The sequence below is a fragment of the Anneissia japonica genome, unplaced genomic scaffold (assembly GCF_011630105.1).
Source record: "Anneissia japonica isolate Jap-2015-1 unplaced genomic scaffold, ASM1163010v1 scaffold287809_len330493_cov202, whole genome shotgun sequence".
NCBI classification, from domain to species: Eukaryota; Metazoa; Echinodermata; class Crinoidea; order Comatulida; family Comatulidae; genus Anneissia; species Anneissia japonica.
Window position 1 is genome coordinate 38,105 of NW_022725566.1, and position 19,272 is coordinate 57,376.

Here is a 19,272-nt window from a genome sequence, read left to right on the forward strand (position 1 = left end):
GTGCTGTCTTTTCCATTAGTCATTATTCTGGACTCAGCTACGCACATTACAAATAAAATTAAGACTGTAAGAGTTCATAGGGCGTCAATATAGCACATAGTTGACACCTATTGTCTCCATGTATACTGTTGTGTAGTTATAGAAACAAGTGTTTTGATGGAATGACTGCTTTTTATTCATCCTGTTACTTATAAATTTATTTTCAATCATCTTGATAATCACTCCATGATGGATCCCAAACAGTGATCTGTATTATCATCACTATTTTTAAATATTAATCTATTTGTTCATAAACATTAATTTCAACAGATCAATTTAAGAACCTCTTATTAGTGAGAATGAGCATGAATGAATATTTTACAAGAAAATTATGAGATATAATTGAAGAAAACAAATTAAATTTTTCATGATTATGTTGAAAAACACCTACTAAATCTATCACAATATAGAGGTAAGTAACAGTAAACAGCATGATACTTACAAACACAATAGCTGAAAGTAACATAGAATTCATGATTACTTACTTTTGCTAAATCTGGAATCTCTCCTTTATCTATACCCACTTGCTGCAAAAAAGAAGAATTTGTCTGAACCAAAAGAAGGGGGAGTAAGAGAAGAAGATTAACTGTTTCCTGTGCAGTTATATTTAAAAATTCCATCTAATTATTGAGAGACAATACAAATTCACAAAACCCACAAGAAAAGACACAGTAACAGATAAAATTCATAAATCTTTATTATTCTATTCAAAACCAGACTTTTGGGAGAAGGGGATAAGGGTAAGAGTTAATAAATGATGACTGTGGGACACTACAGACCGCACAGTATTGAGATTATTTTATTGACAACACATCTAGACAGTCGAAAATGTCATTCTCAGGTCAAGCTTTCATGTTCAAAAAAAGAAGCCTTTGCCATAAAGCATGACAGTCTATATTAATCCTTTATTCTAACAGTGGAGATAACAATATACCTTTAACTGCATATTTTCTATGCAAAAGATGGTAAAATTCAACATAACTTCATATATTGTTGTTTCTATCTAAAATAAGCATTCATTAACAAAGAATGAGGATAGCATTTAATGTAACCTACCTCTGCAACAGTCAGGAAATCTGAAACTTTGTCCATTCGAATAAGGAATTTCTGATATAAGTCCAATGCAGTTTTACAATCCTTTTTACACATTTCAAAGAATTTCTCTGCAAAAGAAACAGAAAATGGCTTTATAAAATAATAATATAGGAATTTATAAAATGCTTTTAACTAGGAATGCAAGGTCCCAATTTACAGTGTGTGGTGTTGTTGCTTGACGATTAAGCAGCTTGCCTTCCGAACTCAAAGTCCCAGTTTCAAATTATGCAAAAAGTTGGGTCTATACACGTCATTTAAGACAATAGCACAGTTTGGTTATTAAGGTTGGGTATGCCGGTCACTAGTATCATAGTTGAGTAATGTCCATATACTAAGATCAAAAGTTCCATTAGGAAGGGATATGGGGTTCAATAAGATCTTAAAGGAGTAACGTCTGAGTTTGTTTAGTCATACGGACTATACTTTGTGCTACTGATTGTATCTTTTATATTGTTTTGTCGGATAAGAGCCCATAGTCTAGCATAAATATATGACTGAACTGACGATGTTTTTGCTCTTATGACTACAAACAATTTAACTCCTTAAATCTTCTAATGAGACTTAAAACATTGCATAGTTGTATTCTACATTTAGCAACCCTATGTTGTTGAAACTGAAACAAAGCAAAACTATGTTTAAATAAACTCCTACACAAAAACAAAAGCCTTGAACAACACCTAGTCAATGCCTTCCAACATAAGTGTGCCTTTGTAGCATTTCAATGTGCATTGGAATTAAAAGTATATTTACACAGTCCATAGCAACATGGTAGAAATAAGATTTTTTTTTGGAGAGGGGGGGGGGGAGAGATTGGAGAAGAGAGACAAATAAAACCCAAGGGCTCTAGGCTTGATTCCACAAGAAAATTAAATGTTAAGATTATTTTTTGATGACTGTTTTTTTTAATATATCAATGGTAAAAATAATGTATTGTTTGAAGGTTTGCATGGCGAGGTAATAATATAATTAATGCTTGCGGTATACTGAAAAGAACTGTTGTTGGTTGAGAATGTCTCACATAATGGTTATGAAAATAATGATGATGATGACAGTATATTACGATTTTTTACACACAGTTTCAACACTTTACCTAAAAGATTAATAATGCCATCGTTATAACATGCAAACAGTCGAATACAGTCTTTGAAGAGAAGCATGAAACAGCTAGTTATCACCCCATTGCTCAGTTGTGATGAATTTACCTGCAACAATAAAATAAATTTAAAAATGTTACAATACTTTGGCATCACCCAATCTTCAATGCAAGGATGATGCATTAAAGCATTTTAGTACACACTGTGATTAAATGCCCCATGATTGGATAATTCTTATGACTTGTGCTAACGCAATGCTGGGAATAATTATAGGGCAATAGATCAATCCTTACTGTTGCTGAAATTGAAAGTTTAGAATTTTGCTGCCCGTATATAATAATATCTATTTGCAAAAATACATCTCTATATTGCCGGCACATGACAAACGTCACATGTAATAGATGGTTATGCATTCAAAAACATATCTAAATTAAAATGCACACAATTATTACATACCAACATTTTACAGAGCCACTCACATTAAAATAGAAAGACAAATAAAAAATGCTATTTTGTTTAATTGAATAATTATTTATGATTAATTATACTAAAGTTTGAATGGAGGGCACCTACTGATGTTTACATTTTTTTATTAACATAAACAGCTTCATTAATATGGACTGACAATAATTCATCCATTTAACTAATTATTATGAGGAACCACAATGAACAGTATTGTTGGATAAGTGACCCTCCTGAAATATGATTATATATAAAAACTACATTAACTGCCACTTTAATTGTCCACTGTATAGATTTCCATTATATGATCACTGAAGCGTGATATCAAAGTAAGATGGTTACGTTCTACTTTGGCTTCAAAGCAATTATGCTTTGAGATAACAGCAAAATTTCAAATAGTAAAACTGTAGCAGTAGCACTGAGTTAAAGTACCTCACCCACAAATGTCATCCTATTTAATTTTGAGCCTGCATTCATTATTATAATGCCTGTTTGAAGTTATAATACTATGAGATCTCCATCCTATGAATGGTTTGATGCAGTTTGTAGCCTCTAGCCTCATTTGTTTTAGAAACATGACTAAGACATCCACAGTGCTAAAAAACTAAAGATTACTATCATTGTGATCACCAACATAGGAGAAAAAAAAACCTATATATAATCATATCCATGGTAACAAAACCTACCATTTAAATTACCTCATTAATTTATAATCAACATGAAGTTATACGAGTTCGAAAAGAAATAATAAAGACAAAAGTCCATTGCGAATAGTTCAGAATCAACACATCATGAGTGAAATCATACTAAATTTTAATAGAAGTCTGCACCTCCTCTTAAACAGCCTAATACACTAACCTCAAATTCAAGTAGCGAATCTAACTGTTCCTGAAGAATAGGCAATGTTTTTAGCAGCTGAGAAGGAAGAAGAGAACAAAATACTTATTAGGTTTCATTAATGGGTAATCCTGTTAGTGAATTATACATTATATGGCAACTTGCATACACAATTAAATAATTAGATTAAAGAATATGGTTGAATAACTGATTCAATGAGAACAACATTATGTATAGAAAATAATAAATAAATAATAGCATTTGTGTAGGACCTGTTCAGTATAAAAACAAACACTGAATTCACGGTATAGCTGACTTTTTGAAGGAGGACAGTAATGTTAGTTACATATATTTATCCAATTAAAATAATTTTTATTTACTTTTACATGTTTGCCTTTTAGGTGGTTGGATATTACTAGATATTTGATTCATGGAGGAATTAGTTTAGTTTTAAAACTAATTCCTCGATGGTTGATTTAATTTAACTTTTTGATCATCTCATCTATAGTACCTCTTAATATTTTCTTTATTAAGTATCTTACTTTGTTGTTCCAAAATGAAAAAAATTATGTATCTTACTTTGTTGTTCCAATGAAAAAAAGAAATGAAAATTCTGGTTAAAATCTTTGTAGATTGAAGTACAGTAATTATATCAGGACAAAGGTATTTTCATTTATTGTGGAATTGGTTTACTGGAAATTCTGACTTGAAACTCACGATTACAAACTAAACGGCCTTTATTCTGACCATGAAGATCATACAAGAGCTCAAAGTGTATGGTTCATTATTCACTTCTGATTCAACATGACAATAGAGTGATTCAATGTTAATCTATCTGATGGTCACTGATCAATACCTTGGAAATAAATGTATTTAAACTCCCAACACCAAATAAATCTCCCCATGATATATATGTGGCTATAGAGGGTCAACAGTTAACTGTGGAGAGGTTTAAGTTGGCTACAGACAGTCAACATTTGATCTTATATTACTGACTATTGACTATAGATCTAAGTATTAACCCTTCATACTATGGAGGGTTAATACTTGGATCTTGAGTCAATAGTTAGTAATATAAGGATCAATAGTTGGCAATAAAGGTCAAATCTGTGTTAACTTGGCTACTGCAACACATTGGATGGTTAATAGCTAAAAATAGAGAGGGCCAATAATTTTATAGGTTAACTATGGTGAACAGACTGAGCTTATTAAATAATGTATCATCAATAAAAATATCATTGAAAGATAAAATATATGGAATTTACTTTTTCTGTTTGCATTGACCTCAAGAGTCCATCTTCCTTTCTGTAAATAAGTTGACATATACGAAATAATGTGGTTATTGGAAACACAAAACAAGATAAACATTAACAATAACAATAATAGTGGATAGCTTTATTGCTACCAATATTTTTTTACCATTTTAACTTAGAATAGAACAATTAACTTTTCAAAGCCTTAATACTTTAATAGGGAGTTTTCTCAAGCTTACAAAAACGATAACAAGTAGGGTTACGTCATCAAATTTAAAGACAACCCTTCACCTACTTGCATAATATGTAAAAATGTAGGTGATTTATGCTTTTTGCATGAACCTAGAATCATATTCAGTTCATACAGCATAGTCAAGAATGTTTTAGGCATGAATAACGATAATGACGCATTCGTAATCGTTATCGTAAGGTTGTGAAATCTCCCTAATATAACCACACAAATACATCTAATGTTACATTGGAACTATTAAGCCCTTTTCAAGTCCCTTGGACATTAGCTAATGTAGGAACGAGCTATGCATTGCATGTGTACAATACATGGTACGTCATGGATCATTACAGCTTACCCTCTTTTCACTCTACAGAAATCAAATGCAACCAGCCTGTATGAGACTGCTTTCTGGTTGACGTATTTTGCGTATCTTCGGATGTATGTTGACATTTCATATCCTAAAAAAGCAAGGTACATATTGATTTATCCTCTATGCAAGCATAATACTTATTTGGTAGATTGAACAATTTTTCACTAAATTACTCTAATTAAGCAGATTCTACAGTAAACACAATGATTTTCAACAGAACCAATTCAAATTTTCTCATTCTTACACATTACAATGCATTTCATACCTCATGTATACAGTGTCCTTCCACAATGTACAAAACAAATTATTTCTTACAACCGATTCTGAAGGTTTACTTACTGTACATTAGTCTTAAAATTTAAATGATAAAACAATACTTCATGACAAAATTTTAATTCAATTATTATACAGTAATTGAATATTTATGGGATTTTACCTATTGTGACTTTTCATCAAAATGTTGTCAATCATAACTTACAGTATGGATTCTATAATACATTGCAAATTGTAGATAGATGGAGACAATGGTTTAATTATGCTCTGAATTAATTAGCATCTGCTCCTGAAGTGTTCACGAGATTTGATATTCAGTGTTTAATTACAGCAACATTCCATCAGCATAGTTTAAATCTCATAACATTCAATGTTGCTTAACAATACACACATTGTAAAATGCAAATATTTTGTGGCCATCTTTGTGGCAAAAAATAGAAATTGCTTCAGTTTCTTGTAATAAGAAACTCTATAAATTATACAGTGTACATATTTGGCCATATAAACATCATGCTCAGACTATAAAATTAAAGTACAGATTATAAAAAATATTTTATCCTAAAAACTGATATATATATATATATATATAAGATGTGTATAAGAGACAGTATTAAATAATGTAGAAAATGAATCACTGCAAAAAGAAATGAAAAAAATATTTATTGACATTTTAAGCATACCATTATTTGAAAGACAGAATTATTTTTGGTTTTTAATCAATACAGATATAATTTGAAAACAAATATATAAACTAGATTAATAATAAACATAATAATAATAATAATAATAATAATAATAATAATAATAATAATAATAATAATAATAGTAATAACAATAATAATAATAATAATAATAGTAATAATAACAACAACAATAATAATAACAATAATAATAATAATAATAATAATAATAATAATAATAATAATAATAATAACAATAATAATAATAACAATAAGAAATGAAATGAGACCATGTCTAATTTACAAAAATGATAAATATTACAAATTATTTAATGTTATGATATTGATAAAAACACTGAACAGAAAAAAGAAAAAAACAGAAATAATGAATAATACAAAGACATTAAATAGATTGCTGCATAAGTGTATGTGGCTACTTAATGAATAGACCAGTTAACATATTTAAGTAGGTGGCGTGCACCGCACACTATTATCGGCCTTTAATGGCATGTTACTGCTCCTGAATATTTAATGTTCTTATTGAATTTATGTAACAATTCAGCAACAGTTAGAAGTAAGATAATTTACAGTAGCCTGGTTTACTAACAGTTCCATATAAACATCATTACAAATCATCATTTTCAGATGAGATGTTAAACATTCTGTGAATTATAAACATGCATATTTGAAGGTATTGATGAATAGGATGGGACACCTGTTATAACAAATTCAACAATGAATTATGCTAAGAAGATATTCAAATGATTAAATATTCATCGATGTTGAGGGTGATGGCGATTGGGAAAAGTAATGTAGAAAATAAAAACACACTTATTAAGTACTTTGCAGTACAAAATGAAGATTAGATGTCAAACACGTAAATGAAAGCAATGCTATAAATACTGATTGTAATGATATGATATTAAATAATAATTCCTACCTTGTACTCCAGTTTTATCTAGGAAGTTTGGTAAATTCAAATCCATATTTCTGGTAGCTATATACTGTATCAATTTCTAAATGATAAAATAAATAAAATCATAAATATTATATAGTTTGCTAGGAGGTGGATACAAATCATCACATAACATGTACTGTACAGTGTAGCCTAATGAATTGGAATATGTGACAGTAAATGGATCTGGCTAATGGATGCATTTTAATAATTCCTTAAGAAACAAGCCAATAACACCATGCAATATTATGCCACTGTACTGTTATAGTATACATAATTATTATGAATTATAGTATACTCTACTTGAATATTATCTAATAAGATGTATAACTCAAGCAAATAGGAGGATTCTCAATATTGCTATGCAGGAATAAAGCTGCTTTTAGTTGTAACAAAATTCTGATATTCATTTTTGAAGGAAGGTAAAGTAATTCCCATTATCATGTTATTTTGTCTTAGAACGAAAAAGGCCACCCAAGGATTTTAACCAATCCAAGTTTTGCTTTAATGCATCCCATTGGACATTGTGGTGGGGTGGTTTGGTTTATCATAGTTAGTTCACATGAACAGGTGGTACCGTACAGTCAAACCCTGGAAGCCTTCCCTGGTTAAACTACTGTATCATCATCACAATTATCTATCAAATACTCATTTTCGTTTCTTAATTGTTTTTTTCCCCCATTGATTTTGACTGTTTTTCCACTTTTGAAAACATACATATATTTAGACTGCACTTCAGATAAAAAATAAATAAATAAATAAATCATCATCAACATCTAACAACCCATCTATAGTACTATACATCATTAAAAAAAAAATATCTTACTTCATTGCCATATATCATTAGATGATGGCATGTTACAAGTGATTTGAAGACCACAACCCAATTTGGACTCAATGTTCTGTTGGTCAATTTATCAGCAAGTTCTGGAATATTTATCTGTGGTGCATTTGAACAGTGCATTAAATCTGAAAAAAAAAAATACATTTCATCAAATTAAGACCAATAAGATATTTTCTGCGTACTGATGATTTAATGAACACACGTATCACTCCTTTAACTACTTAAATTTTTCTAAATAAAACTAAATAAAAATGTGCAAAAAGGAAGCGACAGACTATAGAGAGACAAAGTAAGGGGGCTGGCCCAAAAATTGTACACTGCATGTTTACAATTTTGCCTATTCAGTTCAATAGCCTTATATATTAATGCGGTACGTAATTTGCAGTTTTACGCACACTGTTAGCTGCCAACAAAACAAGTAATTGATTATCACATTTATTAGTGTTTGCAGCAAATGCTACATCAGTGGTGTAGAAATTTCTATTTCAAAAAACACAGATCACAAACAAAACAAACAGATTAATCGGTAGTACAATATAGTAATGTGGGCCATTTGTAACAATATGGCGTTTTGTACCAGTCATCTTTGAGATACTGTATACTACAGGTATAGAAATTCATATATTGATTTCCCCTAAAACATGTTTGAGATTAACACAGAGGGTACAGTATATCGGGTATACTGTATTTAATCACAACTGTTACAAGGCCATTATAATCTAGATAAACTGACTGTATACCACACTACTAGGATTCTTATAATAAAGCTCTCCTACCTTATTAAATATTTAATAGATATAATGAAATGTACCAGTAAATAAAGGAAATTAAAGTCTAGTAAATCAATAACATGAATAATTATCAATTAGGGGCCTATTATTTTGATTAAAATAATTATTATAATGACCTCTGATGACACTCTCAGTTAGCATGTAATAAAATATTGTATGTCAAATGAAGTTAAATTTCATTAAGATCTTACAGTTAGTAGTAACGATGTCAATATATTTTGATGATTAGATGATGATAATGATGGTCATCATAATGATGACATCTTACAAGAAAACATGTGTTAAATGTATAAATTGTATAGAAAATATTAATTATTATTTTGCTGTCTTCAATCAATTTTATCTCGCCCCCGAGAAAGTAAAATTCTATATTTAGATCTGGACTGAAAGTATGACCAGTCTTTGGCAAGAATAACAGTCATTTATTTTTCTGGTATCTTTTGTAGTACTAAAGCTGGTACTAGAGCTACACCCACTACATATCCTTGACAATTCCTGCCTTTACTCTTGGGATAACAATTATGACTTTCAATGTCAGACCACAAATACTATGTATAAAATCATTTTGTGGTCAGAGTTACTATCACTCAAGGTCACTGGAAACTAAGCAAAAAAAAAAAAATATAAGATATGAATTATCTCCAATAAAAACATGAACTGGCCCCTATTATTGAGGTGAAAAAGCACTATGTATGTAATTATACAGATTGTAAACCTCTAAAATCAATTAAATAGCCTTTCAAATTTCTTAACTGTCGAAGTCTCCATAAGCTTCACCTTCTTGAACCCGCTTTGAAGGGTTCTTGGTGGCCACTTTGGGCTTGGCCATTAATGATCTATTAGCACATTGTCGGCCACATCCTGCCGCCACTACTAATCACAATTGAAAGTGGTGGGTGTGTACAGTACATGGCGAACAGCTTTGCTGAATTATCAACCCTTTTAAAGTTTTATATAATATAATATATTTATCTATTTATCATATTAAATTATACCAACAATGCCAACTTGCAACTAATATTAATATTAACAATTTAAACAAAATACACTTTATAGCATGAGATTCTACTTTATTGATATCCACAGCTCCAGCTTAAATTACCATCTAATATTTATGAAATCTGAAATCATAAATATGTTAACTTTAATAATGAATTTTCTGACATCGCTTGCTTATATAAGATCTCTGAGCAAAATTCCTGAAATGCATGCCACCGTTACCATCATTAATTAGATGTTACACATTGACCGAATTTTTTTTATTTTCTCCATTTTATCTGTGTGGATACTGGGCACTCTGGGAGAATAGTCTTTTTGACTGAAGAGTCCACCCATAAAGAACAAATAAATAAATAAATAGATGGATTTTATTGATTATGTACAGTATACTGTACCAATACCACACTCAAGTTATCTACTGTATTACTGTAGTGTAGCCAATAGACATAAATTACAAAACTGTTACATTTACACTAATGCATCAAAAATATTTTTTAATAAACATATAAACATTTTTTGTTGTTCTGTCACCGATATAATATGAGAAAACTATCATTTTTAGTGTAACTTACTAATACTAAGTCATATGCATTAATAACCATTAATATCACAATTCATCAAAATTACATCCAAAATTGTAGTTTAGTAAATAACAAGTGAATAAAAGTGAAGTGAAAAAGAATGATGTGTTAATTGACAAGAAATAATTTTTTGTTATTGTTCTTTCCTTTAGCTCAACACAGCAGTAATGTAATGTATTTTGATTATTTTGAAGTGTTTTACAGTATTTTTCAATTGTACTGTTCTGTATGTCAACAAACTGTTAAAATTAAATTAATCAAATCAGAGATGATAATTAGAAGCGAGTTGTAGTAACTACAATCCAATTATCATAAATCAGAGTTGTCAACTGAAATGCATAATTACATTTAAGTTTCACTATACAAATACTATATAATTATTATGATTGATGGTATTATAGTGTATATGTTCAATATTTTCATACTATTATTAAGAAGTTTAAATTATTGGTATCATCATTATAAATTCTTATTATACAAAATTATAAAAACAATAATCCTCATCAATGAAGTAAAGTTTAATAACAATTAACAATAATTGCCTACCTACAGGTATCATTATCATAAAAAAATCTACCTATAGGTATCATTATCATAAAAAAATCCTTCAAAAACATATAATATTTGTTACATGCTATTCATGTATGCATCTCATTCAATGGCTTCAACAATCAATACTATATACTGTACAAGGCCCAGAAGGAAATTAAAAGCTTTCACACTAATGATACCGGAATCAGTTCCGCCAGGATCAGACTCAGGAGATATCAGCGATACAGGATTATCTATTAGTTAATGTATGTATCGGTTAACAAATCATTAACATTTTTAGAAACCAATCTTAAAAATTCTATTGCCACATGAAGTCTGCTACATGTTCCTGAACGTGCGTGAATGCTTGTTGGTGACTAAATTACAATCATGTCTGAGTAATTCTTCTTTATGTTAATGCCATTTATCTTCCGGATTTTAAAGTATAAAGTCAGCTTATTCTGGTAAGTATTTATAAAATTGACTTTCAATATCATAAGGATATGATATTAAATTCAATGGATTACTGCATATGCTGTGTGGTTAAAAAAAGTCTACAGTAAAGTAGTAGAGAAGTTCAACAACATTATGGTTGAAAAGGATGTGAACTTTTACCAGATAATGCATTTAAAGGAATAAAAGAAATTATTATATGGAGGACAATGAAAGACTACAAGTCAAGTTAATGGCATGAAATTCCAAATGAAACAAAAACTAACTTTAAAGAAATGACCTTAGTTTCATTCTAACATTCTATTAATTTTAAAGTTTTACATTGAATCTTCTTTTCACTTTTTTTTAATTTGTATTATCTTCTTTCTATTTCATGGTTTGTAACTGTACCACTTTGAAAAACAGTACTCAAGTACTGAAAGTGCATGCAGTCTAAATAAAGAATAAATAAATAAAATAAATAAATAACTGAAGTGATTAAAATGGAATTACTTATGATCAAAAAGGAATCTATTTCAGGAATCATCTAGCTATTAACTTAAGGAATCATTCTTAATGGTACTGACTTGAAGGAACTCTTTCTGAATCAAATTAAACAAGAAATCATTTACTCAGGGAATGTATATTCTTAATATTTAATAAGCATTAATTAAAAACGATTTTCCATATCATCCAAAGCTGCTAAATGACTATAAGAAGAATCATATTATATCCTAAAGGAACTGTCTAAAGGAATAACTAGTTTCCTCAAGGAATACTTTAAGGAAACTAATTCCATACTCTAAATTAATGATAAAGTTCTTCAACATACATAGCTACTGTACACAAAAAACCTTTATCCATTTTCTCCATATACAAATATAATCACATGACCACTTTCATGCCATGTTCAATGCCATGTGGAACATATATATTTAAGGTGATCCCTGAAAAATGAGTCACTATTAACAATGGCAGGGTTCCAGGGTGTGTGTCTGTGTACACAAAACTTCCCACATGAAATAAATGGAAAATCACCATCAGCTGTCTGCATATCAATACTAGGCCTATTGTATGTAGTTAAAACAGGATGAATTAGTGCAATGTAAAAACCACAAAATACACTACGACATAAATGCAACAATGTTAATGTAAAATACAGTACACACTGTGCATCAAGTTATCAATTGTTAATAAAGATTCAACTGATTTCAATCGCTTGTCATTTTTTAAATCAAAATGTTTTATTAGAAATTGTATGTTATATAATAACATCAAAAGGCCAATTGAGAGTCATAGGACAAAGTGTAGTCTAGTGCAACATTAACAACCACAAAATACATTATGACATGTGTGGAATTTACCACACGCCGCATCAACAATGTAAATTACATCATGTACGGTACTATCTACAGTATCATGTCACTGATTTGTTAATGAAGCCTCAGTAAATTTAATTCCCTTATCAATTTTTTAAATAAAAATGCTATATTGGAAATTGTAAATTTATAACAACATCTCGAGGCAGATTGAAAATCACAAACAGTTTTAATTAAGTGGTCAATTATTGTAGCCAGCTTCTTTGATAATCAAAAGACCATTACTATTATTTGTTTATCTATTATATGAGAGTATTGAATATTTCCAAGCACATTTGTATTTTTGTGTAAAACAATCCAAGATCTTTAAGCTCAATTAATAGGCATTCCAATCAAAAATTACTCAACATACAGTAATTCAACTACAGATTTGTAGTTTCCTATGCTATTCCTATGCTGCTATTTCCTATGTTGCTTGCCATGTTTGTTTATATAATCTAGTACCCTCACAAGAAGTTCATGTGTCTCCAATCGTCTGTATTGTTAGTGCCAGCACTGTAAACATTACCCAGCAAGCATTTCAAAAATTCAATGCCTTTTTTTCATTTTATGGTTAGTGTAGCAGAAAGACATAATGGGTAGACTAAATTCAACAAGTTATAGCGTCATTGACTCGAATATAAACAAAATGTGCATTTGCAGAACAAATACCACAATGGAAGCCTTTAGAAGACATTTTTAAGATTTGCTACAATGGAAGTTTGCAGGAATTTAATGTTTTGTCTCTTTACACTGCAGAACTGGGTCCCTGGGGTCCAAATCAATATTTCCTTGTAGATTTCAACAAGGAACATATTGATACATTTTTATCATTAAAAAAATGCATTTTAAAAACTAGAAAAAAATAGACAACACATTGTATAGTAATTCTTGTACAGTATTTCAATTTGTATTGTATTTTTAATGTTTTATCTTATTTACTTTTGACTGATTTCATTGATGATTTTGTACATACAGTATATTTCATTTTAATGAGATTTTACTTGACTATTTTATGCTAATCTAATTCATATAGCTGACATCGTACAGCCACTAGACAGTGATTCAGTTCACTTTTTTGCAAATTTGTCCAACAAATTGAGTGCTGTTTTTTCCTCTCAAATATTTTGTGTTTATCAGTTTAAATGTTCTTCTTTAAGATGAAATAAATGAAATGAAAGTGTCCTTCTCATAATAATAAGGGCTCTACAGCAGTCAAATAAAACCAAATCTAATTTAAAACAAACAATTGTCCAAACAAATTGAAGACCCATATCCTAACAAATAGCAGTTTGTTTTCCGACCAATAGTGATAGTAAAGGGGTTTGGGGAGAAAGGCCAAAGGTCAGTAAACTGTGTATTCCTGATTTGTTTACATAACTACAACATACAGGGTATGCATAGTGTAGAAGCAGAATTCTATCATTACCTTAGGATACAGTAATGTCATGTGTGACTATCCACATACTGTACCAACCTATGAAATGTCTATAGTCTAACTAGTTACTTGCTCTAGTCTAAGCACCATTTTACTATCCTATCTAAAGAAAATATTAATACAGTACTACGGTATGCATACAAAATGTTGCTACTACTGTACGCATACAAAAATGATACTACAGTATTCTGTACATGGTAAACAATAATGAAATTGAATATTTAGAAATTTCATATCTTATTGTATCTAGAGTTTACTGCACTCTCCTTGTGAATATAGTACAAAAACAACATCTACAGGTCGTACTGACTGTACATGGAATTCGATAAATGGATCATATAAGATTATGACCCATACTCAGTAAATGAGCGTAATAAAATAATTACACTAGTACACTACACTTTGTATGGTAAATTTGGGAGTGCAGTTGAATAACTTGGTGGTGAAGATTCTTGCCTTCCAATCCCAGGGCCCTGGGTTCAATTCCTATGCTGTGGTGACAGGATTTTTCTCAACAAAACCAAAAATAACTACTTCCTATTTCTTCACAATTTAGAAAATGTAGAGAATCTTGTGTTTAAGTGATTAAGTTCACTGTTTGGCATATTCTTGGCTTTGAGCCTAAAATAAATATTTAAAAAATAATAAAAATTCATTTAGGATAGATTTTGCAGGATTTTACTTCAACACTCTGTAAGTGAGCTCCATGAATATTTCGTAATTGGTATGAAAATGTATTTAAAGCCAGGTTTCTGTAAATTGTTACACTGTTTCAATGAAAACATGACAGTGACACTGCATAAAGTAGTTTTCCTAATACAATCAAAAACACTCCCAGACTCAACCGACCCATCATTGTTGCAATAACGTGTAGCAATTTTATGGAATTCAGGCTTAACATACTGTACTTTGAAAAATAAAAAGCAAAACAGAAAACTGTCTATGCCAATGGTACAGCAGCATGATATATAATGCATTATAAATGGATAATATAGCGAGGCTCATAATTATTATGACAAAAGCTATCAAAACATGTATAAAACAATATATTTATGCAAGTTTTCGTAAGCTTTTGAGCTTGATCGCTTGATTGTTGAGGTGGTCCCTTGGTTTTTGGCCAGCCTTTAGTGGTTTACCAGTGAGCAAGCCTGGAATGTTTTGCTAGATCCTAGTAGGAAAAAGAGTCGAGTCAGTAGAAATAATTACTGTATAACCAAGAAGGAAAAAAAGAAGCCCACTGAGCTCCTATTTAGACTGTCACCACTTGTTAATCATCTTGGAAGTAACTTTCCTTCTAAGTTCACTGGAAAGAAATTCATAAGATATACAGTACATTGGAAGATCCCTGTACGTTGAAAGGTACTGTGTAGTAATTAACATTTTTATGTCAGATAATGAAAATGAACGTGGTTCTTTACATTCACTCTTCAAATCTAGCAGCAGCAAATATCACGCAAGAAACAATGAATTAAACCTCTAGGCCTGGTCAAGGACTAAACGTGTGAGGCACCTTTCTTAAAACCTAGAAAACCAAAATTAAAATTAAATCTATATATATGTAAAGATATGTTATATAAAATCAAAATATTCATATTGATTGATCTATTACTTGTCAATGGGTACAATGTAAACCAACAATAACATGGAAATAATATTCCTTTGCAGAATACTTACAAAATTTAACAACTTTCCATTCCCTTTTCAGCTGTAAAATCAATTAATGCATGGTAATAACTGTATATTAGGCCAATTGTATAACTAACAGTACTTTGCACCAAGGAAACAATATCTCCATAAAGCTGATTCATTCAGCAGAACTAAGTGTAGGGATATTTAATGTTCTGCCCAGATTTTTTTTTTATGACCATTCAAAATTAATGTTATTTATTTTTGTGAAGAATTAGTATCATGCTGGGTGTGAACTATCACTGATCGTCCCTGGCACCACTAAACCATATTTTACTGCACATACGTTGAAGAAAATATAGTAATAATTAAACCTGATAAAATGCTTGTATATTAGCATTGATACTCCTGGCCTCTATGCAAACTTTTTTCAATTTCAAAAAGGATATGAAAACTTTAAAAAAAAATGTATTTTTGAGTTCTATCTTGATAATGGACGACAATCTCTTCTCATTTTGGCAATGGTACAATGACTGACATGCATTAAAAAAAAACTAGATGTCTGTAGCATTTGCATAACAATAGTGACTATGAAGTCTGCTATTGGTACTTCCTCTTTCATTTCTCTCTAGTACCAGCATCATCTTGTCAATTAGATGGTGAATATAGGAAGTTGTAGACAACCTGACACAAGGCCTAAAGTTCATCACGTACTATACAAGCAAAAACTCAATTGACTTTCATTTTTTGCACTTTGTATCAGGTAGCTGATAGCATTATTGCTGCCACCATGGTTGATCCTGAATAAAGGTACCAATGTAATGTACTGTATAAACAAATAACTAACAGTCTGCAGGCTTTAATAATACATATGCTCCCTGGAATCATTCCTTCAGTAGTTAGCAATTTATAGACTTGTATTTATGAAAAGGCTATGAAAAATATAACTATATAATCTACTTTTTAATTGTTATCCTTCCTTTTCATGTGAGGCCTTTTTCACTTGGTATTATTATGGTAATTAGATACAGAATCAATCATGCAGAAAGTACTACTTCCTCACCTCCCTCGGAAGTAATTCTACAGTAGTTATGTACATAATTAGCAATCCCCAGGAATACTGTACCAGCAACATGGCCAATACTTTAATGCTGTGCCACACTAGCAATATGTAGTCTAGAACATCAACAGAAGCATAACAAAAAGGGCTGAGGCCCTGGGTAAGACTTCTTCAGAGCCCTACTACTACCCTGGGAAAAAGCCCCATCCTCTTTGGCATTTGACATTTTAAGGATGTACTTTTTAATGGGTTTTTTTTTACACATGCATGCGAGGGCGAGAAACTAATTTTTTTTATTGGGCCTTAAGTACTTAAAAGTATTCTTGCCCAAAATAAGGAAAATTTACTGTACTAGCAGTGAAATGGAAAGTTCGTTGGCGTAATAGCTATAAGCTCTCACATGCTAAAGCTAGGGACTCAGCCTATAAAGGGCCCAAGGATACTAATTAGCATTTTTTCCATACATTGGCCGAACTGGGCCTTTTCAAGGAGCACAGACATCTTCTATGTTACTGAAAAAAAACTAAATTTTTTTTTTTTAAATTAAATAGTTAGTATATATAGTTTGTATTATCTCAATCATGTTTTACTTTGAATATAAATGCACCAGCAAATAGTCCAAGGGTGATATTTGGCTTTAAATTTTTTTTAAAAAGCCTCCCTCCTTCCCTTATCACTTTTCAAGACTAGATAGGGTGATAAAATAATATTTAATAATATTTTTCATAGAGCCTAATTGAAAATTGCATGGAAAATCACTCAATGACAAGGTCACAGAAGCTTAACCAGTGTAATCCTCTGGTAATATATATTGAGACAATATTTAAGGTCAATATGCCAATATTTAAAAAAGTATATTGTGCAGGAAAATTGGTCCCAGGCTGTAAAAATGTATTATCGGTGCAAAAAATACCATCTAATTGTACAAAAAATATCAGTTGTGTCAAATTAAATTTTGTTGCATAAAATATGCATCTATCTACTACATACAGGCAATCTCATACAATCAATAATGACTTAAGCAAAGTCTATGCCTAATAAAAAGCTAACCTCCGTTGAACTTCCAAGTAAAAAGGGGGAGTGGCACACCAGATATCACAACTGTCTGTCTGTGACCTTGCTCAGCAGTATAAGTGATTGTCGGGAAGATAGGCTAAACTAGGCCCTAGGAAAATATCACACTGTTCACAGGCACCTAAGCATATACAGCAGCAATTCAATACACAGCCAGTATTCAATAAGTTGTTATTATTTGAGGTATATTTATTTAAAAATTCAACACCAAAAACATACATAGCAGCGACTATAAGGCTGAATTGCGTATGAATTAACAAGAATAAAATCCAAATAAAATACAATAGTTATTATCGTTTTAAAATAACATTATCAATAATGATGACCTATTTTATTATAATATATAACCAGCCTAATCCACTGTACTGTAGGCTTTAAAGTACTTATTGTGATTGTATTTGTAGGCCAGGGCCTAGGCTAGGCAAGAGACAAGAAGAAGGCTAGGCCTACATTGACTATTTAAAATACCATTTTCCTAGCTCTTCTTTCTAGACTATTCAGCTCAAATGAGATATGGGGATTTCTTTTAATATGAAATTGAATATAGGAAGTTCAAAACAACACATGTATCTATACAATAGACATACACACTATTCAAAGCATTCGCTTCTGATGAAGTGCTTTACTATTTTCGCCGAGGTAAGCAATGAATGACTCAACTCACAATCAAGATGCTTTTTCTTCGGCCCCATAATCTCTTCGGTCGTTGCTTTGCAGACGGACTTGTCAATGTCGGAACCGGTGATTGTATGTTTGGCAGCAACCACACGGTCAAGAACACTCTGCCCAGACATGCTGGAAAATGAATTTCACCAGTTATGTCCTTTTAGAATTTCGACAAAATGCTCCTCCTTCTTTCTAATAAATTCCCACTACCGAATTTGTTATTCTACTTGCGAGAAATCTCTCCCACCACAATATGGCGTTACTATGACCTTAACATGACCTGCCACGTGACCAAGGCCACATCATTTCTAGAGGGCTCTCTAATCTTTTTTCAACATATGATAATTATCAGCAAGATACTGTACAAGATAAATTTATTGTCCGAAAGGAAATTACATTTGGATATTACATCGCATAAAAAATGGTTTAAAAGTCAACATATAAATATAAAGTACGTGTTAGATACCGTAAAATATTATATTTAGCTTCTAAGAGATATTTTTTGGTGAAGTATGTTTCAATTTATACTTTTTGGCTTAGTATAGTAAAACAGATAGGCCTAGGTTCATAAAAAATATATTA

General features: G+C 30.7%; 1 protein-coding gene across 10 annotated transcripts in view; it reads right to left on the reverse strand.

Moving 5' to 3' along the window:
- The window catches only part of LOC117112764 (phosphatidylinositol-binding clathrin assembly protein LAP-like), a 46,437-nt gene extending 27,477 nt beyond the window's left edge, over nucleotides 1-18,960 (reverse strand). For 7 of the 10 annotated variants that reach the window (XM_033255929.1, XM_033255930.1, XM_033255933.1 and 4 more), the window contains exons 1-9: nucleotides 18,689-18,960; nucleotides 8,117-8,259; nucleotides 7,276-7,351; nucleotides 5,368-5,470; nucleotides 4,793-4,832; nucleotides 3,549-3,605; nucleotides 2,225-2,336; nucleotides 1,096-1,202; nucleotides 525-587 (exon numbers count right to left, since the gene is read on the reverse strand). In XM_033255929.1, the coding sequence (XP_033111820.1) occupies nucleotides 525-587; nucleotides 1,096-1,202; nucleotides 2,225-2,336; nucleotides 3,549-3,605; nucleotides 4,793-4,832; nucleotides 5,368-5,470; nucleotides 7,276-7,351; nucleotides 8,117-8,259; nucleotides 18,689-18,818 (831 nt within the window). In that variant the 5' untranslated portion in view covers nucleotides 18,819-18,960. The remainder of the gene's footprint in view (nucleotides 1-524; nucleotides 588-1,095; nucleotides 1,203-2,224; nucleotides 2,337-3,548; nucleotides 3,606-4,792; nucleotides 4,833-5,367; nucleotides 5,471-7,275; nucleotides 7,352-8,116; nucleotides 8,260-18,688) is intronic. The other 3 variants (XM_033255932.1, XM_033255925.1, XM_033255927.1) reach the window with 1 other exon arrangement.
- Nucleotides 18,961-19,272: the final 312 nt, after the last annotated feature.